Source organism: Rhinolophus sinicus, chromosome 1 (genome assembly GCF_057876585.1).
Source record: "Rhinolophus sinicus isolate RSI-liver-muscle chromosome 1, RSI-T2T, whole genome shotgun sequence".
NCBI lineage: Eukaryota > Metazoa > Chordata > Mammalia > Chiroptera > Rhinolophidae > Rhinolophus > Rhinolophus sinicus.
Genome location: NC_142501.1, coordinates 65,252,695 through 65,276,887, shown reverse-complemented (window position 1 = coordinate 65,276,887; position 24,193 = coordinate 65,252,695). Strand labels below are relative to the sequence as shown.

Here is a 24,193-nt window from a genome sequence, read left to right as displayed (position 1 = left end):
GAAATGGAGCTGCTTACAAGAGCCCTCATAGCCAGTGTCCCTCAAATGGTTCTGAAGCATCCTGACCCTTCAGGTGACCTCACACCTGAAATTTCGCCCAGCCTATTCCAGAATGGTGTATGCCACACACATGCAGTGCCCACCCCCCACGCCCCACAGCCAGCTCTTAGTTAATATAATGCTTCCTAAAATGCCTGTTTATTCAACTTCTCTAGTACAACAACAAGCCAAAGGAAAATAGGTCCAGAGGTAGTGAAGACCTCCTGCAAGTGAAAACAGCTGCCAGGACTCACTCCCTGGGGCCGAGGGTCTTCCATTAGTGTGGCTCTCTGGGCACACACGTCTGAGAGCTGCAGCTGTTTTGTGATTAGTCCTCAGCCCTTTATGTCCCAATGTTTATTAACTACCGGGAGTGCCAAAAGAAATGTATATACATGACTAGTATTCATCTTTGCTTATCGGTATATATTGAATATTACAATTTTAATACAGTTTTTTCCTTTCTTAAAATGTGCATACGTTTTTGGGAACATCCTCTGTATATACTTTGAAATAGCACATTCCTATTCCCCCCCTCCTTTCCTCCTATGCCTCATTCATTCATTCATTCATTCTTTCTTTCTTTCTTTCTTTCATGCAAGAAAAAAATGTGTCAAGAACCTACTGTTCTCCAAGTCCTAAGACCCCAAAATGAAGACTGCCTGTGTCCTTCAGAAGCTTTCAGGCCCCTGGGGACTTGACTATCATTGCTCCAAAGTACAATGGGCGATGAGGGATAGGAATGCCCTCAACCACAAAATAGGGTAATAATAGTCCCTCCTTCAATGAGGCTTAAACTATGCCTAGCACATAAGGAGTGCCATGTAAGTGCTAGCCATGTTGATGGTAATGGCAATGATGACAATGACAATGGAAAATTTGACAACAGTCATCTTGACCAATTGGCCTAATGAGTCCCCTGAATCCTGCCAGAACCCAGGTTCTCCTAAGCTCCTCCCACCATGCCTTCACTGTGGCTCCCCCTTCATGTTCTCCGATGCCCCTGGTTTCTTGTTGACCTGCCACTAGATACTCAGCTAAGTCCTTGCATTGCTGTCAGCAGAGTCTTTTTCATAAGCAATGTAAGAACTTTGAGGGGCCTCCTGTAAGTTAACCTTCCCTGTCCTGTGATGGGAGGCTGGACTGAGGTCTTCTCTAGCCCACTGGCCTTGGGTTGGTCACCTGGTCACCTCCAGACCCGCTGCCTGAGCCCTGCACTTTCATTTCTGACCTTTTGCCACCCTCTAGCTAGTTGCTCCATTGAGCAGCCAGAACGCAAAAGCAATCCCATTCTTGCTGGATCGCAGGGCGCTCACGGGACTGCATCCTCAGAAGATGCCTGATGAGAGAGACAGACAGACCCAATTTAGAATGTCCCTTTACACTGACTTCTTTTTCCCCACCTCGATTCTGCACTCTCCATCTTATAACCCTTTTCCCCCTTTAAGCATGGTTAAAGGAATGTTTCCTCTTTTAGAGGAAACACCTTGACTTTTTTTGTCAGAGTCGGTGATTGAAAGTGTTTGCTAAACATCCCCAAGGAGCCCTTTAATGTTATTTTCATGGGGGGGAAAATGTGAAAAATAATGGACACTATTTTTTTTCTTAAGTGAACGAGAAGGACCCCTCTGGGGTGTGGTAATGAGCTTAGGAAGACAGGATATGGTTAGAAACCTGTGAGATTTGATAAAATGTGAATTTCCTACAAGAAAAGCACAGAAGGAGCAAGACCTTTCTCCCCCTTGTTTTCTGAGTCTCTTCTTGTATAACTGGATTATAAATGGGGTAGACTCTGGAGCCTCCTATTTTTTTTTTTTTTTTTTTAGGACGCACATACCTGCACACACACTTTCACATATCCATACATATATATGTACATCAATACTTACACATATATGCACATACATATGTATTGGAATATTATCATTTTCGTAAGCCCCTATACTCTTTGTAAGGCACGTTAAAATTGACAAAGTGCTGTCCTCTTTTTTGTCTCATTTGTTCACCACAGCAACCCTGTGAGATTGGTGAATTCAGTATTGTAATAGAATGGCTGACCTATAAGGGATTTTAGAGAGACAACCTCCTTATTTTACAGATCAAGAATCTGAAACTTAGAAAGACTATTCGTCAAGACTCCTCTGATCCCAAGTGACAGAAACCCAACTCAAACGGAATCAGCAAAAGGGGGACAGTACAGACAAATATAACCAAAAAGTCCAGGGCTTTGTGGCTTCAGGAATGATCGATCTAGATGTTTCAACATCTCCGGGAATCTGCCATGCTCCATCTTTTGACTCTCTTTATGTCCATCTCGGCATGGTTCAAAGGCAGCTTCTCCCAAAATGGTGATAGGATGGCAGCTCCAGGCTTATAACCTACCACTCATGGTGGAACAAGAAGATCTTTCTACTTTGTAGTAGTTCTACCCCCCATCCTGGGACTGCCTCTCATCAGGCCATCTTTATGACTGCCAATTTCTAGACCAATCCTTGTGGCTAAAGGGATGCTACGCCCCGGTTGGTCAGACCTCATGTCCCTCCCTAGAGAGCAGCTGCAAGGAGCACCCGCCTTGCTCACACCACATGGACTGAGACAGGTACTCAAAAGAAAATCAAGGTGTTCGTATTCTTCAAAGGGGGAGGGGAGCCTTGAGGCTGCATAGGCAGAGCAACTTACAAGGCTACCTGGCGTTTTCTGTAAAGTGATTACACAGCTTGTTGGTTAGAATTGTGGATTATATGTATAATGTTCTAAGTTGCAACTTCCCCTACTAATGTGCTTTTCCAGGAAAGGCACTGGATCTTTTCACCTTTGCACCCACAGGGCCTGTTGTAGAGGCTGAGATAAAGGACGTTCTCAGAAACTTTTACCCAGGATCAAATGACCCGTCTGTAACTGCATCCGAACATTAATCTGGGGCTTCTGTCTCCTTAGGACATCTTTCAGTTCTGCCATCCTATTTCCCATGTGTAATTTTCCTTTTTCATATTTTCCACCATCATTTCAGTGTTACTTGATTAAAATACTCTAGTGGGTGGTGGCATTTGCCACCCAATTAATGTGTTCTTCATATTAAACACTTGAAAAAGTTTGTCCATTTCATTATATCAGCTATGATAATTATCTCACGACTTACCTTTCCCTCATTTTATTTAATTTCTTTAGATGTCCCTGTATCTATTGGGTACCTTAAAATATTGTCGATTCAGTTTTATTTGAGTGAGTAAAGCGTGTTAGAATCGAGGCTGTGTTGTGGTAGTTTGCTTGTTTTTAATGTATGCATTCTTACTATGGAAAGCTTAACTGCTATATTCGCAAAATGAAAAGCTGTCAAAATAACAGCTAAAAGAGTAACGAGGTCAATTTGGAGGCTAATTGTTATAGAACAAAGCCCCGTTGAAGATAAAATTACAAAGGTTTTTAGCCATATGTTACAGGATATAGAAACTTTTAAAAACAGACACATCCTGCTGGTACTTTGGAGATACATTGTATCCTTAACAGGCTATCCTTTTGCATTTTGGATCAGAATGCAACTATTTGCTACTTTGTCATTCACAGAGCCAATTGAAAGAAAGAATTCCTTTCAATTTTAGCATCTTTTCCTTTGCCTTTTCCGTTGTTGCTCTTGCTGCCTTTGACTGCAGTGAAAAACTGGCTAAGCCATGTGTCTCTTCAGATTTGGAGAACAGGGTCCTTATGAATCATCTTGTCAGAAGCACCAGGAATCAATCCAAAGTGTGCTCTGGAAAGGAGGGCACATGCACATTGCTTTTGTTTTCTTCCCCCTCCACAAACAGGCTGTTCTTGGAAAGGATTTGCTCTTAAAATGGCAGAGCTTTTTTCTTTTTTTTTTTTCAATAGTAATTTGCTAACTTCATTTTTTGTAGAAGAGCTTTAGAAATAGTATTGCTTCTCAAGCAAGTCCACTGGAAGGGGACCCTCCAAAACTTATATTTCAACAAAAAATATTGAACATGTGCTAGGTGCAGATCTAGGCAATGAACAAAAAAATAGACCCCAAAATCTTGCCCTCGTTAAAAAAAAACAAGCTTCAGGGGTGGGAAGGAGGCAGACAATAAACAACTAAAATAAATAGCATATTAGATGGTGTTGAGTGATCTAGGAGAAAATAAAGCAATAAAGGGAAATAGAATGGGTGTGGAGGGGGGCCGGAAATAACTACTTCATCCAACCCCCCTTTTCGAAATCTCATTTCTTCCCTTGATCTTACTCCATAAGGAGTACACCACCACCCCTTATGGTTGGGCTTTTGAATTGTTGTATTTCTTGCCTTCTCAGTAGCATATAACCCATAGATACATCTTGGGGGTGTGGGAAATGAACATTCCTTTAAGTCAGCTTATGCTCCTAGAGTTAGTCTTTTTTGAAATTTAATTTTAGTAACTGTAGCACGTCTCCTATGAGATGTCTCACTTTTCTTTATTCTTCATGTAACGTACTTTTCAGCAGATGATCTGCAAGTCGGTCACAGGTATTTGACATAACTTGGGCTGTGTCTTGTGCTAATGCATGAGATTATGTATATAAAAGTACTCTTTACTTTAGCTCTGAAAAGAACACAATTTGACTCGCTCTAAAACTTGAAAAGTAATGCTGCCCCCATAGAACTATTCAGATATTGATTTAAAAAAAAAGAAGAAGGAGGAGGAGGAGGAAGAAGAAGAGAAGAAATATTGGTCACTGATTCTGGGAGGAGTTCGCTGTACACCCAGTGTCCCAGTGCCTAGAACAAAACAACCCATAAATGTTTGTAAGAGAAAACTCCTGTGTCAGTGAGTTCATGGAGGGGGAACAGGCAAGATTTGGGGGATAAAATGAGGAGCTAGAATAGATTAGGTTCAAGGGTCGTTTGAGACGGTCATGAAGGGCACCCACAGACATGAGAATCAAAGGTGACTTGGAATAGAAACAAAGTTGAAGATTGAGATTTGGGAGTCAAAGCAGGGCGCTGATTGCTAGAGCCCTGGGAGTAGATAAAATACTGGAGAAGGAGGCCCAGATGCTGCAACAGAATTTGGAATTCTATCATTTAGGAGTAAGAGAAAGAAGAGGCAGAAGAGCAGAAACACGTTTCAGGAGTTGAAAAGGAGATCACTTCAAGCTGTTGCAATCATGGAAGACTTCACGGAGAAAGGATCATTTTGGTTGTTAATCCCAACCCCCTCCTTGAGAATCTGGGCTCTGTAACCAAATGCCAAATTATATGATTCTGTTCCCTGCCAAATACATACCATGTTTCCCGAAAATAAGACCTAGCCGGACCATCAGCTCTAATGCGTCTTTTGGAACAAAAATTAATATAATATAATTAATTATTTTACCGTAAGACCAGGTCTATAATATAATATAATATAATATAATATAATATAATATAATATAATATAATATAATATAATATAATACCAGGTCTTCTATTAATTTTTGCTCCAAAAGACACATTAGAGCTGATGGTCCGGCTAGGTCTTATTTTCCAGGAAACATGGTAGTGACTATTAAAACCTTTGGTATTCTTTGTTTTAGGCACTTTACACAAATAACTCAGTTAATCATTGAAATAAGCCTAGAGATGATTTTTTACCATTTTACAAATGAAGAACAGAGACGTTAACAAACTCAGTCTAGGTCACACAGCCATTTCGTAGTAAAGGCAGGATTCAAAGTCAATCAGTTTGATTGAGAAGCCTGGGCTTTGGACCACAGCACCATCTTCTCTCTACGTAAAGCCTCAGTGAATCGTTAACTTGAACCTGGCATTTAGGGGGATGATTTCTGGTAGGGTTGCTCTTGTACTTCATTTCTCAGTTTCTAAATATCCCATTTCTTTACATTCCCCATCAGGTGCTTTTTGCTGAAGAAATGTCTCAGGTTCTTACCTTGGTGGGAGCATTCCTGGCTTTCTCATGTTAACTGGAGGCAACTTTTTCCCTTGGCACCGTGAAGGCCATTAGAGTCCTACTGGATAAGCAAATAACACATGGCGTGTGCATTTTGCCCACCCTTTTCTAGCCCAACACACCAGAGGCTCAGAGCCACTAAGTGCTTTTTAATCAGCCCCAATTTGTAAGAGGATGCCCTAATGACATTTCCTAAAGGGCATCATTACTTCTACAAAAATGTTTTCTCATAAAATATTTGTAAAAAAAAAAAAAAATTCCTAATGAATCCTGTCTTGGGCAATTACACGAAATCTCCACACCTCTGTTAGTACGTTAGGTCTTGCTTTCCCTGCTTCTCATAGTGATGAGTTCTGTTGGCAGCTTGAGCCTCATGTGTGTGCTCACCTTGACACACCATTTGAAGTGGCAGTCAGTGGCCACAAGGATTATAACATGTTTGAGGCTTACAGTGGCTTTCAGCATCTTTGAAAAAGAAACTGAAAAACAGTTGATTATTATAAGCTAAGGATGAGTCAATGCAATTGTCCCTAAGGAGCTGAAAAGTGGTCCTGGGAATATAAGATCTTCATGAACATTGTGTTCTAAAATACCCTTAAGACTTGGGGCATACGTAACAGGTTTTAACTGTGAGGCGGGGAATCAGTATATTCAGTACTCGCCAATTCAGGATGTCCTGTGCTGTTTAAATAATGACCTAAACATGTTAAGTGTTTTGAGTCAACTGCATTCAATGAAAAAGATAGGTAAATAATCAAACAAATGGGATCTGGCAAGTGTATTTTGAAACTGATTTACAAAATCCGTTGAAATGAGGAAGAAGGTACAAATTATTTTAGTACTGTAATCAAATTGATTCTAATGATATAAAAATAGTGGAGGTGTTTGACTTGAAAGTAACCCCGATATTTTTATTTTTATTTTTTTAATTTTTAAATTTTTTTTATTGGGGAAGGGGAACAGGACTTTATTGGGGAACAGTGTGTACTTCCAGGACTTTTTTCCAAGTCAAGTTGTTGTCCTTTCAATCTTAGCTGTGGAGGGTGCTGTTCAGCTTCAAGTTGTTATCCTTTCAGTTTTGGTTGTGGAGAACGCAGCTCAGCACCAGGTCCAGTTGCCGTTTTCTAGTTGCAGGGGGCGCTGCCCACCATCCCTTGTGGGACTCGAGGCATTGAACTGGCAACCTTGTGGTTGAGAGCCCCCTGGCCCATGTGGGAATCGCACCGGCAGCCTTCAGAGATAGGAGCATGGAGCTCCAACCACCTGAGCCACCGGGCCGGCCTATTTTTATTTTTTAATGAATTCCCAGATGCAGGAAACTTGTGGTTTATGACGATGCTTTCTTCTTAAGAATCAGAAGAATCTACAAACAGCAGTGTTTATTTTGGGTAGGAGCTGTTATCCAGAAGAATGGATACAATGGAGGAAAATCAAGAAGATGAGAAAAATTAATAGACTACAGTAACTGGTGTGTGTTTGGCAGCGGGGGTTATTTCCTCCTGCTGATGGTGCTGTGGAATCGTTTTGAAAACGTAGTGGAATCCTTGAGCCAGTCTGAAGGGTTTTTGTTTCGTTTTGTTTTTTTGGTCTACATTCCCAGAACCCATCCTGTGATAAAATTAGTACCATACTGTTACTGGCAGTTATATGCCAAGTGTTTAAAACAAGCATGACAAAGACACCAACCCATCAGAATGGACAAGCTGTCCAGTCAGAAGGGACTCCTGCGGCAAAAACTTGATTCGTAACAGTCTGGTACCTCGAGGTACCTGTCTTAACTGCTTCCTGTTTCTGGTTCCTTCTGGTCACAGTGGTTCTGGACACATTCGCTGTGCTTCAGAGGGCCATGGACACAGACGGAGAGAAGAGGAAGTTGACGTGATCTACTGGACTCTAGATTTACTTCCTATCATAAAGAGTAACTGCACTTAGAGATTCTTGGCTAACATGTTGGAGGCTCAGAGTTGCTTTTGAATTTTTTTCGTGTAATTGGGACAATGTTTTCTCTCGGGGGGAAAAGAGACACAGTAAAAAAGCAAAGAGAAGAAAGAATACTCAGCCAGGGTAAGAAGCCCTGAATTCTTTCCTGTTGTTTACCACTTAGTACTACCTGAGTGACATTGATAGAAAATGCTCTCTAGAACCAGGGTCCTTATCTGAAACAAAAACCCGTAACAAAATGTCTCCAATGATGCATTATGTGTGAAAGTGCTTTGTAATTCCTTAAATTCGGTGTAAACATAGTATACTAGTACTATATCTTGGGGAAACAAATATTTTAAAGAAACCCTGAAATAGGAATTATCATTTTAAGGGAATAATCAGCCCTGAATCCAGCAAGCCCATGTTTTTATATGTTGAGCTTTTTGGAGTTTTTTGTTTTGTTTTGTTTTTGTTTTGTGGTTTTTGTTTGTTTGTTTGTTTGTTTGTTTTTGGAGAGAAACAAACCTCATGAACTAACTTTTCTCCAGATCACTTTGGCGCTTACTCAGATCTATAATCGTACCTTTAGACTCCATAGCCCACACTTGGTGATTCTCAAAAAACATGTTACAAAGTTTGAATTATCTCCAAAGCTGAGCTAACATAATTAACCTTGTAGATTACAGGGTCCCAAAGACACATGCTTGTAGTACATCTGGAGGCTGAGAAATGTAGGTTGCTGCCCAGTGGTGGCTTTGGTAGGGGACTGTGATCTGTTTCCACCAGTTGCCTTAGCCACTTGGGACCTTTGTCCTACAGGTCAGTAAATTTTGAGACAGAAAATCTTGCACTTCTGGAAGGCATTTTGCCAGCACTAGAGTTCATGATCTGAAGCTCGGCTTGAATCAGGGGAAAGAAGGAAGAACTTAGGGCAAGAACTGAGCCAGGAATGGCTCCCACGGAAATCTCTGAGGACTGGAGAGGCCAACATGGAAGATGATAGGAACACACGGCAGATTCCTTCATTTCCTGGAAAAAGGCTACTCCAGGATGACTTTATTCCTGTAAGATTCCCCTAAGCCTGAGCTGGCTGACAGGATCTATCTGGGTTGGAAGCCACAATATCCAAAGAGAAAAAAAAAAAAATCCCTTAATTTGAGCCTCCTAGAACCTTTCAAAGGGCTCCAGGATGAGTTTTTTTCTTTTGCCAGAAAAATAGGACATTTTAGTAGTTCTAAAGATCTTTCTTAGAACCAGAAGACAAGCTTTTTAGAAAATTGAATGTTCTGGCAAAAGGGGAAATATTTGATCATTTTAGCCTTAAGGAAGAAGCAAATTAGATCTGAGTAGGCATAATACCAGGGGGTCAAGAGACTCCTGTATGATTTTGAGTTTTATTTGAATAGACATTAATATAATGGGCTGAAGTGGTGATATTCCATGGGCAAGATTTTACTAATGCTATATGACAGCTACATATTCCGAGTGCCTGCATTTGAAGATGTTAAATTCGGAGAAGGATCTTTAAAAGAGCCAACTATAAATACTCATCTCACTTTAGCTAATAACCCAATCTCTAGCACTAAGGTATATTTCTTTTAGAGCAAAAAGTATCAAGGAGGCTAAAATACTACAAAGGATGACCTAATAGAGATGCAAATGAGATGGGTTGAAATTCAAAACAGAGTTAGACTAATTGGAACAATTATAAAAATTTGATTCTGCAATATAATCCGTTTAATGTACTCTCCTATTGATCAGAGGCGGCTGACTGCTTTTGCTAAACCATCCTTTGTAAGGGAATTCTGTTCTTTTCAAAAATCTTGGAAGTAGATACTTATGATAGTCAGTTATTTGTCACCCAGAAAGTAATTTTCTATTGCACCCAAAATAGAAGACATATATGCATTTCACTATCAGTGGGTTGAAACTGTTTGACTTCATATGGAATTTATGAATGAAGAGGAGAAAGATTTACCGCTAAATGTGGAATATTGGACATTACATTAGAAACTAGCTTGAAAGGTTTTTGTACAACCTCAGAGTAAAGAATAAGACTCTGAATAATTCATAGAGCCCTAGAAATATTAATCCAATAATTTGAACAGTGATATAGCTTTTCATTTTGATTAATGGTTTTTTTTTAAGTTCCTGACCAACTGTATTTTTTTTTTTTTTTGAATGTTTGTGTTAACTCTGTGGGAGATTCTTGGATTGTGATTAAAATTCTAACCCAAATGTTAGCTTGTATTCACTATATAGTGTAGACTGGTGCTGGCAGATGAAGAAATGTGTTCCGCCTTCTTGTCGTTTTGTGAATGGATTGTGAAGCGTTTGTTAATTTGTTCTTCCCTCCACTGGAGCAGATAACTCACAAATATCTGCTATGTCACAAGACTGTTTTATTTGCGTGAGAAGAATGGTCTGGGGGAGGGTTGTTTGGGACATAGAATTAATAAGGTATGTTAAAAATGGAAATGCACAGCCTCATTTGCTTTTATTCCTGGAATCTTTAGAAGCAGTTCTTGACTGTGTTGCTTTCCAGCCAAGTCTTTTTTAGGAAAAGGTGATTAAAGGGGCTGGAACTCCATCTGCCTGGTCTTCCCAGAGCCCTTTCCCTTGGTCCCTCTTGCACTTCATCTCTAAGGCTAGACTTCCTCGAGCCCAGTAGCTTTATAAAGTACCACACAGGTCTGTCTTTCCAATGCTATCATAGGACTGCTTCCCTTCTATAGGCAAAAATAGTATTCTCTACTGAATCCCAAAGATAAACTGCCTCCCTCCTTTGCCTTTTTGCTGTTGTTGTTGTTAAAAGAACCTAGTAGTATATGATACACCCATTTCTTCCTAAAGTAAAGCATTCCACTTGCATTTCCAGTTAAATGAGACACATCAAGCACACGGACTCATGGGGACTTAATGCAGAGATGGAAAGGGGAGGGGGCGGCTGAACTGGCTGCAATACAAAGCCCTTTGCCTAAAACGGAATGCATTGCTCAGTGCTTGGTGTTAGATTTATGGAATGACTCCTCTCCCAGCGCTATCCCTGCTTTTCTCCAATGTGGTGCTTTGTTGCTATCGAAACAGCCTTACTTTCTAAGCCATTGTGATCGTGCAGGGGGAGGAGGCTGTGGTGGGCAGGGGTGACAGGAGTAGTGAATGACAGCTCTGCCCGGTGACATGTGGCGGACTTCTGCATCAGCCGAGAGGAATTAAGCTTTGTCACTCCCCACCGGGACTACCTTTCTTCTGGTATGTGCGTGAGGAATTCATATGCTGCTGCTGCAGCCACCCGAGCAGAGCCCTGAGTACACTTTGCCACAGGAAAGCAGTGAGCAAGAATGATAGCTGTCTCTTTTAAATGCCGCTGTCAAATTCTGAGGCGACTTACTAAAGGTACCGTGATTTCCTTGTTATTCACTCACCGAGTCGGGTGCAGTAGCCTGTAAACACAGTTAGATGGTTTTTACTCTCAAATATGACTGCTTTTTTCTCAATTAACTATCAGGCAACAAAGAACTCAATGAAATATGTATGGGTGTATATGGACAGGTAGACTCGGTATTGCTTTCCTTCCTTACATCCTGGTTCTGTTCTCACTGAAATCACGAACCCGGCGTGTATGTTTTGTGTGTGTGTGTGTGTGTGTGTGTGTGTGTGTGTGTGTGTGTGTGTTGTTTTTTTCTTTTCTTTTCTTTTCTTACTGACTTCATTCATTGCTGAGGAGAAAATGTGTTTGGGTCCGGTGCTGAAGTTATTATGGGAAACCATGGTTTTGCTCACTGATGAACTGGGCAGGAGACATCCAATGTGTGTGACTGTCTTACCCGTGATACATGCACTAAAGGCAGCTGGCAGCTTCAGGACTCGCACAGCTGGTGAATCCACAGAATTATTGTTCCTTCTATTAATTTCCAACATCGCATGAGCTTTTCCCCAGGACGGCTTTAATTATTTATGTATGTATGTATGTATGTATGTATGTATGTATGTATTTTACATGTTAGAATTGCATGTTCAGAAATGTAGGTAATTGGAAGTGCTTTCCTCCTAGGTGTTATTGAGGAAGTTTATTTGAAAGTAAGAATGATTGCTCTGGACTTATCAAGGATTCCTGGCTTGAGATTGGCTCTCTTAGAACTCTAAAATATTAACTAAATCTCTCTGTAAAATATGCTTCCTTTTGAAATCACTCTACCTATGCCATCCCATTTACTTCCCGAGCCTCTATTCCAAAGTTAGTGAATGGTTGCTCACCTTAGGTGTGTATAGCTATGGGAGCCTTCTTGCCTCATTTCCTTCAGATTGAATCTTCTTTAGAGAGAAGTTATTATTTAAAAAAATTAACAAAACTTGACTCTGCGTAAAAGTGTGTAGCTGCAGGCACCTTTCTTTTTTAGCCTGTAATATAGAGCACTGTCTAGTAATTAATGGATGTAATTATGCTCCAGAAGCTCTGAAACTATAAATATGTTAATGGATACTATCTCTATCAGTTTAACTTGACATATCAGAGTTCTTTGATCACCAGCAGTGCAGCTAAAAATGCAATTAATATTTTATTTGGCAGAGGAATGAGCACAAAGCAAATAGTGAGAAATAGATTTTGAGTCAATAACAGGAAAGAGAATACTATAGCCTAACTTACCGAATGCATTTGCAAGTTGTTTGGATAGCAGAGCAAGTCCTTTAAAGGGTATTTGGGGGGGGGGGGCGGGGGGGGCGGGGGGTATATAGGAAAAACTATCCATTTTAAATTAGGCTGTTAGCATGGAGCAGTAAATTCTGTTTTGACTTTATCTTCTGCAGTTGGTACAAATGTACAATTTCTGTTTATGAATCTCTATTAAAAGACTATTCTTTATGTGATGGCTTTGACCAAGACTTCTAAAGGTCTCTTATTCTATAAAGTTCTTAGCTGATTTTAGCATTTACTTATCTTGATGTTGAGACGTTCATACTTCTCTTACATTATAATCATAATCATGACACAATCAGTATTTTCTCTTCATGTATATCAGAAATTCTTTTATAAATCTTACATACTAGGGTGAGAGGAAACCCAAGCAATTTTTAGTGCTTACAAATATTTTTAAACTTTTTCCAGTTTTCTGAGTCTTATGGAAACATCAGCCTCATGCAGTCAAAGGAAATTTATGTGTTTCCTAAGACAGTTGTTAAAAATCTAGATAAATGAGGACAGTATTGATACCTTCTTTGTAGTTGGTATTTCATATTTTCCCCCCCAAATCTTCATATCGGCTCTTTTCTGTTTGGTATTTAGCTAAAGACTGCCAGTTGATGACTAAAATAAAATCTCTACGTGAAATCCACTGGCTGGCTGTCACTTGGCTCCTCTCAGTGCTTGAGTGGATGTTCAAATGTTGGCCCGGATGTACCTGAGCAGGAGAACACCTTGCCTTGCCAGCCCCCTACAGGCCAGTCAGAGTCCAAGGCCCACCTGCTCCCAAGGGAAATCATTGAGTTCCAGCACCCCGCCCCCTACCAGTGGTGCTCTTTTTCTTATGCTGTAATACTGAAAATAAGAAATGTATGTACTTACAATCTTAAATGCCCCTTCTTTGTTTGTTTGTTTGTTTTGGGGGGCTGGTAGTGTGGATGTGCATGTGGATGAAATTTCTTTCCTTTCCCACCCACCCTACCCACACAATTCACACCCCCTCACCCTCACCCCCAACAGGCATATTTCTGTATTTCTCATGCGCATGAGGGCTGCACCTACTACGTCTCCTCCAGATACTTAATCCGTTGCCCTGAACAGAGTAGTAGGTCCCCAGCAGCGGTCTACTGAAATGAATTGGATTGGCCTCATTGAAAGTGGTGGGTCTGTTGAAGTTTCTATGAGCTCTCAGCAAATCCTGCAAGTTCTTTATTAGACCCCTTATGGCTAGAACCTTACCCAGATCTTAGAGGAGTGTGTGTGTGCGGGGGAGGGGAGGGTGTGGCTTCATATTTCTGAGACTACTTGGTTGATGTCATCCGCAAGAAAAAGCAGTACGGCAATTGCTATATCTTTTTAATTCTCTTAAGGAGAAAAGGACGTAATTAAGGGGAAACTATTTTCTACATGCACCCACATTCTTAGCATTTTGCTTGTGTTTTAGGTTTCTTTATTCAGCTATTGCCCATTTAACAAATATCTATTGAGAACCTACTGTGTGTTCCAGGCAATGCCATTTTTGCACTGGAACGCTGGGCTGGAACATTTTATAGGGGTAGCAAGCATTTTAAAATCAATATATTTTTCACTATAAGTAAGTTCTTTATCTGGGAAATGATTTTCAAAGATCTATAAAACTTATATTTTATAGATAAATCCTCTGATCACCCCACATAGAAACACGACCCACAGTAATAGGACAGAACATACTTTAGGTGAACTTAGCACTTCTCACGCTTAGGAATTGCATCTTTTTTCTTATTAAGGCTTCAAGAACTGTTTCTATTTGTTTGCCTTATCAGCCCCCTACAAAGGTGGAACAAAAACAGGAAAGGAGCCTTTACTCAAAAGGCCTGCCCCTGCCATTAAGACAGGGACTTGGGGCCACTAACAGACCCAAACTCTCAAATGTATTCTTTTACTTCTAATATTGAAATCTACAGGAGGGATGTTACTTTCTGCCTCTGTTCTTCTTCCCTTCCTCCAGAATTAGACTGTCTACTGATTGCCTAGCCTTGGAGCCAAATCCAAAAATAACATTTTCTCAGCTTTCCAGCCACATCTGACAAAGGAATTTTCTTGAGTGAGTAAAATGAGACTTCTTGGCACCTCCCTTCATAGCTGCTTACCTTCCTTCATAGCTGCCCCTTCTCTGCCAGGGGCTACAGTAACTCAGCAGGAGTGAGTATGTTTTCCCAGAAGGGAATGTATTTTCATGGCTTTTACAGGTTTTGTTCTTTTTCTCATGTCATGATTGTGTCATTTCTTTTTCCTTGAGATTGGATGGCTTCATATGCAAAGAATCACTTTCTGTAGTGATAACAGGTGTCACTCTACTTCTTTCTCAGGTGACACTGTTTTTATTAATAGTTCAAAGATCTGAACTTTCGTGCTCCACGGGCAATGGCATTTTCCTTTCACAAGCTTTACTCTGTCTGCCAACATCAACATCAGCCAACAAATATTTACTGACATTCCATAGGGAGCATGAATGTGGCTACCTTTCACTCCTTTTGTTTTGTCCCCTGATTCACCTTATTTCCCTGTCTTCTCTCTACCAGCTCAAAAGTCGTGTCCAAAAATCTCTGTCTTCATTTTAGTATAGTTTTCAAAATTATTCATTAGAGCTGGTCTCCATGTCATTTTATTTTCTACTTGCCTTCTCTTCCTGTTTTTGTCCAAACACACATGTGGCATAGAATAGAATTAACTATCCCTGCCCCTTTCCCATCAGCTTACTACTGGCAGCTCTGTTGACCTGAGTTCCAATGGGGTATCTGAGTGAGATACCTGTGGCTGGCTTCTAGCAGCTCCCTGCGTGCATTCCTTCTTTCTCTCTGCCTCTCGTTCTCCTTCCTGGTTTTTTTCCTCCCAACCTCTATATCCTTCCTCTTTCCTGCTGCCTGGGCATTCAGGGGCTTTGCTTATCCATGGGCACTGAGCAGGTTTAAAAGGCATTGTGTTGATCACAACCACACGCCCTCTCTTGCAGTCTTTGCTCCTCAAACTGCCCCCCATCATGGAATCATCATGCTTGAAAGGAAAGGTCAGACATTAATCTCGGACTTGTCTCCTGAGAGAACTGAAACGCAACCATCTTAGACAGCCAGCAATCTTCATCTTAATTCTCTCCAACAGGAACAATCTCACAATGTGTCTGATAACCTTTCAAAGGGTTATTCAAGTAACCTCTGAGTCCCTTTAAACTCTTGGTCGCTCATCTGTGGTTTAAAACTTTTTCTATTCGGAAATTCATTTTCTATGTATAATCTCAGTCAACTTGAACAATGCATTTACACTTTTTTTTTTTGTCTGAATGGAAGAGGAAGTGTATTTTCTGTCTCTTCCCTTGTGCGACATTCTTTTAAACCAAGGAATTCTGTGTCATCACTGAGGTCAATGTCATTGTTCTGAACACGATTGCTCCTCTTCTGATAGCCTCCCGTTTTCTGCTTAGGTCCCTGTGCACTTTGCCATCCGTCTCTGTCTAGTGGTGCGGCTCCTCCAGCAGTCTCCTCTAATGGCGCCTCATCCACTCCGTGATATGATTCAGAATTGATTATCATCTGGGTTGAGAATGCTTTCTCTCTGCTGGACCTCATTTCTCCCGTCTCCCCATCCTCATTCCTTCCGCTAACCCTCACTGGTCTCCTCTGTCAGATCCTGCCATCTGGAACAGCTTGACTGTATATCTCCACCTCATTAACTTTCCATCCCTTTTCAAATCTCACCTGAAAACATATCCTTTCTCCTTTGCCTCTACCTCTTCATTTCATCCCATCAAAGCTAGTTTCTTTATCATTCCGGCTTATAAACTTTTAAAAATACCAGGCACTGAAGAGTTGTTTCACAAAATGTGCTTGTCTTATTTTGTTGGAGTTTGACATATTGCTAGGGAATGGGGACTATGTCTCTCACAAATAGAGAGACCCCACCTGAATAGGGGATCGGTAACGGGATCTCAGGCAGGTTGGTGTTCTCCCACGAGCACAGCTGACGGTGACGGGGATGGAGTTCTCACTGCTCCTAGCCCAGTGCTCTGAGGGAGTTTACATTGAACTGGGGCTTGGAGCACGTTACTGCTAGTATTCTGAAGCTTTTGGAAAACTGCCGAGACTTATCAGAGTTGCAGGTTTATTTCTCCCCCATCTTCTGGATGGGAATTCTGATGGACTATTTCGTTATCCCTCGTATAACCTCCTATGAACGAGAAGGCGTCCATACCCTTCTGATGGGACTGTGGCTGATCGGGAAGGAAAAGCTGGTTTGTTATTGGAAAAGGAAAGGCCACTTTAGGATAGATATGTTCATGTATTAACCCTTACACTTTGGGAAAATGAGACCCAGTATTTCATTTTTGCCACCCCTTTTTCTGAAGTAGGAGACGGGGATGGGAAGCATAGACCTGCCCAACCAAGGCGACACATCACTAGCCCCTGAAGAGTCCATCTGGTACAGGGGACATGAGAAGATGTCTGATCCTGTCTCATCCCTTCTGTTTGTCCAATTTTTTAAATCTTAGTAAATTCACTTTATTCTGGCAGAAAACTTATTTTTGGTAATTTCCCACAGTTTCAGAGAAGGTAAAATATGGTATTCTGGTTATTTCTAGGAATATAAGGGAACAGTCAATGTTTAGATCCTTCTTTCTTTTTTTCTTTTTTATGTAGTCTCTTGGCATTATTTTACTTACCTGAGAATTATATGTGAAACTAAAAATTAATAATCTGTGCCTTATTAACTCTACAGAAGAAAATGTTTTGTGCAAAATTTTATTTGTAATTACTTTGTTTAAGTTTTCATACCACGTATATCCAAAAGAAAAATCGTGCCCCAGATTTTTATCATTTTATGTGACTTCACCTTTCAAATGCAAGAGGATTTTTGACCTTGCCTTTACAACAGCAATAAAATAAAATGGTTTCATATTTCTTAGTCAATGGTAACCACCAAAATTCAGAAAAAGCTTCTTGGGTTATTAGAAAATGGGGGGAAATCTTCTTAATAATTCATACTAGATTATTAAATAGCTGAATAAATGAAAAAAGCACAATAGTTAATATTTGTACTAAGAAAATTTTCTCTCTGATTTTCAAAACAAAGGTGAATTAGGGGAAAAAGTAAAACTTCATGTCACTAAAGATATGTGTTATAATGGTGTTATAACGGAAACCATTGTGTTATAATGGAAACCATTGTGTGGGGGATGGGGCAGGAAACAAGTTGACTTACAATTGACTCTAGTCCTTTTTGGTAAGAGTTGAGGTTATACTATATATTCAATACATATTTTTGCCTTACATTTTCTTCTTAAAATTATACCCATTTGTGTACACACTTGCCATAGGAAAATGTTACTGTCTCCGTAGTATTCCACTACCATAGTTAACAATCTCCCTAGTTTTTTTCCAAATTTTCACTCTCCTCTCGTAAAGGATGCTTTTGAGCATCTGAAAGAATTTTTGTGTGTTTTAAATTGTTGCCTTAATGTTTTTTTACTTTAAAATCTCCTGATACTTATTTCCTGAGAATTTTGTTTAGGATACATAGCCTACACATTCTCTCATAGGCATTTCTAAGCTAACAAAAATGGCACAAAGAACAACAGTGAGGGAAGTAGCACTTGGATGCAGTAATATCCAAAAAGCAAAGCAAAGATGGTATTTCAAACGGGAGAAGGCACAGCCTTCAATGAGAAAGAGTGAGAAAGAAACAGCCGTTTGCTTTTGTAAATGGGTCATTGCTGACCATTGAGAAAACGGTTTCAGCAGAGTAGCCACGTCCACAACCAGATGATAAGCATTTTAGGCATACCTAGGTCCCACTCTTCTAAGGTGGACAGTGAAGTGAGGCTACAGCCGGGCAGTAGCCTCTGGGGACAGGCCGCAGGGACTAGGGAAGGGTATTATGGGATAGGAGACAGCTGAGCATGTTTTTTAGGTCTAGAGGAAAGAGCCAGCAGAGAGGTGAAACTGCAAGATGCAAACCAGAGAAGGGATGATTCCTAGAGCAAGGCCATGCAGGGTGCGAGGGGTGAGCACAGAATGCAGATGGCAGCCAGCCTGGACCGGCAAGAGGAACACTTCTGTCATAGAGGTGGGGAAGCATAGGAAGAAAGGGTTTTGAGGTAGACATTAAGGAAATTAACCTAACTTGACTTTCTTAGTAAATTAGAAAAAGATTCCAAAAACTCATATTCTTTTTTTTTAAAGATTTTATTGGGGAAGGGGAACAGGACTTTATTGGGGAACAGTGTGTACTTCCAGGACTTTTTTCCAAGTCAAGTTGTTGTCCTTTCAGTCTTAGTTGTGGAGGGTGCCATTCAGTTCCAGGTCCAGTTGCCGTTGCTAGTTGCAGGGGGCGCAGCCCACCATCCCTTGTGGGACTCGAGGAATTGAACTGGCAACCTTGTGGTTGAGAGCCCACACTCCAACCACCTGAGCCATCCGGGAGGCAGCTCAGCTCAAGGTGCCATGTTCAATCTTAGTTGCAGGGGGCGGAGCCCACCATCCCTTGCGGGACTCGAGGAATTGAACTGGCAACCTTGTGGTTGAGAGCCCACTGGCCCATGTGGGAATCGAAACGGCAGCCTTCAGAGTGAGGAGCACGGAGCTCTAACCGCCTGAGCCACCAGGACGGCCTAAAAACTCATATTCTATGAGCTGCTAATACAGGCAGGGCTTTCTAAATTTGTCTCCATATTGGAATCACCTGAGGAGCTTAAAACCTAATGGCAGCCCCAATGGTGTCAACCCCAGAAATTGTGATGTAATTGACTAGGGGTGTGGTCTATGCTTTGGGAATGAAAAAATAAAAATTTCCGGATGATTCCACTGTGCAGATGATTTTAAGAACCACTGGCCTAACCATTTAGGAAGTTTCGTAGAGCCACCGCACTGGGTCTTTGGAATCAGATTTGTTTCAGCCAGAGACAAGCCCAGGAATTTTATTCAGCTGCTGGGAGGCAGAAATTGAGCAGATTAGCCTTCCTGCAACTTTGAAGGCAGAGCCCATCTCAACATGGAAATAGAGCCCAAAGAAAGAGACACCAGGTCCTAGTGTCGTCACTTGAGTTTCTGGTCAACAACTACCTTACGTGAACTCTGGGCTCTACACTTGGACTTCTTCAGTTATATTAGCCAATAATTTCCCTCAACACCTAAGCTAATGAGAGCCAGGTTTCTGTGAGTTGCAATCCAATGAAGCCAGATATGGGTTATAACACATTTAAGTGTACACATATTGATAAACGTTTTTAAGATATTGTTTAAGAATGGCAACTGACTCAACCACTCCCGAACTCCTGAACCACTCACATTGCAGTGAACACCAGGACAGCCTCAACTAATTCTGGCCCCACAACTCTGTGTTGACTTATGAGCACCACTAGTAATTTAGGATTTCCATTGGCTCATTTTGTTAGTGGACCATGGATCAAGTGCCCTCCCCCACCTCCATTGGTGGTCTGCATCAGCATAAACTAGAAGGAATGTCTAGATAGGGACGGAAAGGAATGTTTTATTTCCATGTGATTTTCCTGCCCTGACTATTCCAGGAGCTAAGGGCGGACTCCTCCCTTCCCTTCCTGCCTAAGCAGAAGGTGCTTGTTTAAAGAGAGCATAGTGAAAAAGCAAGGTTAGAAAGTTGTGCTGCTTGGACTATATGGCGTGCACTGTTTCTCTGGGCGTCATCAGCTCTTCTCATTACTCCCTCTTTCCTTCTTATATTAGCTTCCTCCTTCCAATTTTAACTGGCATAAATCTACGTGTGGTAAAGGATCCCACCCTCATTTGTATCCTGCAAGAAGTCTGTCACCCCAGCTCCCAGTTAGGGGTAGATGCATGCTGGAACCAGCATGTAATGGCTTAAAAGAGCCAAGAGTTAATTTTTCAAGAATTTTGTGAACCAGTTGTTAAGCACATCTATTATTAACCATTATTGTATATAAATTTACAATTTAAAAATTACACTAAAAGGTGCATGACACTAAAAATTCATCACTTTCGAATTACTACTTATTATTTTACTACATTTTATTACCTATGCCCCTGAAGTCGGACGTACCTGTATGGTGGAAATACTATTATAATATATGAGTGTGCTACTTCACATTTCTTACCAATTTCACATTCAGTAACATCATATTAGTACCTTGAAATCAGCTATGTTTTGAGTATTTACACCGTGGAAATTGGCATATGCTATAAATCAGGGCTTCCCTCTAAACCCCAAAGAGTCCGTTGTTAAACATTTACCAACACATCACTGACTAGGTACCTCTGCTCTATGTATTCATAAAATCTGTGCAGATGTCTTCCATTATGCTTTCTAAATGAGATGGTGACTGTGGGGGCAGAGCCCCAAAAAGTAGTTTCCAGGCTCTCGGCCTCACATAGACAGGTGCTGGCTCAGGTAGTAAATGGCCAACTGTGATTGCATGGCCATCAGCTGTGGCTAGTTGGCCGTCAGCTGTAACCAGTGAGCCATTGGCCACTAATATAACTGCTGTGGCTACGCTAGAGAGAGGGAAGGGAGAAGAATGGGGGCTAGCAAGAGGATGGCGGCTGGGCTGGCAAACGTGGATGGCGGTTTGCGGACAGTGTGAATCCAGCCTCCAGTGAGAGTATAGTGCCGCCAGAGAGAATATAGTGGTATGACTCCCCTACCTATGGCTCCGTGGGTGTTCCTTTTTGGCCTCACCATATCCTGCGTTCTTGTATGGGGAGTGGGAGCAGAGACCCCACAGGCCGTCCCGCACGACAAATGGCGCAGCGAGCAGGGTCTCCCGCACGACAGTGACTATCTATTTATCTGCATACAATCATCAGACAATGAATTCCTTGAAGTTAGTATATATCCTTTACTTATTATTATAGCACCAACAAGTACACAGTATTTGGTGCAAAGAAAATGCCATGTTGAATGAATAGTGTTAATTTCTTACGATCTCCTGGATGAACCAATCTCACATTGTCCTTGTAGATTTGGAATATTTCAAATAACTCCTTTTACCAGAGCTCTTGATTTTTGAAAATATTCTTTCAGGTTTTCATATCACCTGAGGAAGTAAACCCCAGGACGTTTCCAAGGCTCCTCAGCATCCTCTCACACCTGCTAATTTCCCAATTTCCTTTTTAACAAGAAGGGTGTTCCATGCTTCCTCCTTTCCCTCCTCCTCCAGAAGCCTGCTCAGGAGAGTCTGGAGGAAGGTCCTGGCAGGAGGCCAGGAATCACACCCTGGGAGTTTGGAGGCTGAAGGACAAACTCTGTTGTTAAATTCTGCATGACAAAATTCCCAATTGAATCCAATCTGGGTTATATCTAGGACCCCACAGAGTTTCTGATTGAATTGAGTCTTTCCCATTCTGTAAAGCTAAGTGACGTAATACCGATCAAAACTGAATTTCTTTTATTGCTTTTGTTTTCTAAATGGCTTGTTGGTAAGTTTGGTTCCTCTGCTGTGAAGAGTTAGCCAGTGATAAAGTTTCAGATCGAGACAGTTTCCAAGAGTGTTAATTCCTGATGATATTTGTGTGTAGATGATATTTGTCTGTTTTGAACGTATGCCTCCCAAATGTTAAAATCTGTGTAAGGATTAGGGCTCAAGGTGCACGGTCTAAAAGCTTTACCCTCAGCTACATCCCAAATGTCAGCATGAATGTGAAAAAAGGCAAGTCTGAAAATGGGGGCAGTGGGTGGGTATCAAGAGACCAGAGATTTTCAGAAATTTCTGAAAGATGGAAAGTGGATAAACCAAAGCAGACAATACAGTCAGAGCAAATAAAAGAAAAGTGGATGGGGGAAGTCATGCTTCCTGGCAGTGGAGCCACAGACAGACTCCAAACTTGCGTTGGTTGGGGAGAGCAGGAAGAAGAAGGGGTAGAAAATAAGGTGATTTGTGGAAGGATGGGACATCTGGGAAAGTCAACTTGCCTCGCTTTTAGCCACCCTCCATTATAGTATTGTTCCCTAGTCTAAAACTAGAAAACCAATCTTTTAAGAAACTCATAGATCTGCAGTGATGTGGACCCTCAGAGTAAAGCCTTATCGTTTTGGCACGGAGTTAGTGAGGAATAGGTAGGTATAACATGCCTATAGGCCTTTGTATTCGTCACCACCTTTATTAGGCTGCAATTTATTAACCCAGTTACAATGATATAAGCTAAACACCAAGACATATAAGCTAAACACAAAAGACATAAAACATTATTTACAGAAAAAAGAAATTCTCAGCAACCCAGAATATTTTTGGGTTGCTTATTATATTAAGGCACATTTGAGTGTGAGCTCCCTAGGAGTCAAGGAGAGAAAATAAGCTGCTATTGTGTTTACACATTTCAATGCCTGTTAAAAAATAAACAAAAATAAAAAAATGCCTGGAAAGCTAATCAGTGGTGGCAATAAATTCTAGAAGGAATGTACAGTATAAATGTACATCTAATGTATGTTAGATGCTATACTTATGTTATGGCAAAAAAATAGAAAAGTTATTTTTAAAGCTCTTTCTTAATTTACTGACTCACTATAAAAGCCAAGGGCATGGTGTTATATTGTAATGCAGGAAAGTAATTTCAAAGTGCAGGTATTAGAGTCTGGATATATTGCTATCTGGAGCATTTCCCAACCTTTGTTCTTTAGAAAACTAATTATGCTAGATGTTAATAGTAGTTATGCCATCGAAAATGGGTTCAAGTTAAATTATCGTGGCAAATGCATCAAACTATAGTCTTCCTTTGTAGATTCAAAAACTATGTTAGCATATTAAAGGCCCTTACAAGTTCAGTAGGAAATAAAGCTAATTAATTTGAATTAACGCAGTATTTTCTCAATTCATTTTTGATCATGGGACATTTTTTTCAAGTAACACTAACACTGCAGAAAACAGATTTTGGAAAACAGGAGTTTATCTCAGTGCGGGTTGGAGCGAAGTGAACATAGAAGCACCAGTCATCAGTGATCAGATATGTAGAAGTTTGCCTCTAGGTACAAAAACTTAGGAATCTGACAAATTCTTTCCTCAGCATGCTCCTCCCATTTTCACACAGAAATATACTGCAGACACCTCTGCAGTTAGATTAGAACCCTTCCCCACCCTCCACACCTCCAAAGAGCAAAGCTATCTGCATTTTTTATCTGTCAAATCATTTCAAGTCAATTCTATGAAACCACTAAATTATGTGCCATGCAACACAAAAGAGATGATTTGAATTCATGGCATTTAAAAGGCAGCTGGTAGTGGTTGGCCACCTAATGATGAAAGAGGCAAATGAGCCTTATACACTGCCTGATTTTGAATACAACTACTTCCTGAGGAATCTGGCAATAAAGTTTTCTATGCCCTAATCCCAGGAAGCTTAGTGAGTACAATCTCTAATGACCTTCTCTAATATATAAATGACATTCTCTGATATATAAATGACAAACTACTCCCCTCCCCCGGCGGGGAGGTTTAGTTTGTCATTTATATATCAGAGAATGTCAGCAAATATAAACATTTATATCATAAGTATACTTGTGTCTTATGCTAAATTCTTTACAGCAATAATCTATACACCCTGATAATATGGTCATCTTTTAATTTGGTAGAATCTGTGGGCATAATTCCAATTGAGCTCAAAACAGTATCAAG

At 40.8% G+C, this 24,193-nt stretch overlaps 1 protein-coding gene across 13 annotated transcripts in view; it reads left to right on the top strand.

Annotated features, from left to right (window-relative positions):
- Window positions 1-24,193, top strand: part of GRIP1 (glutamate receptor interacting protein 1) — a 622,932-nt gene that overhangs the window by 371,063 nt on the left and 227,676 nt on the right. The window contains exon 1 of one of the 13 annotated variants that reach the window (XM_074325446.2): window positions 11,128-11,279. The exons of the other annotated variants lie outside the window; for them this stretch is intronic. Within the exon in view, the coding sequence (XP_074181547.2) occupies window positions 11,225-11,279 (55 nt within the window). The 5' untranslated portion in view covers window positions 11,128-11,224. Of the gene's footprint in view, window positions 1-11,127; window positions 11,280-24,193 lie in introns of those variants that run through there. 13 annotated transcript variants of the gene reach the window in all.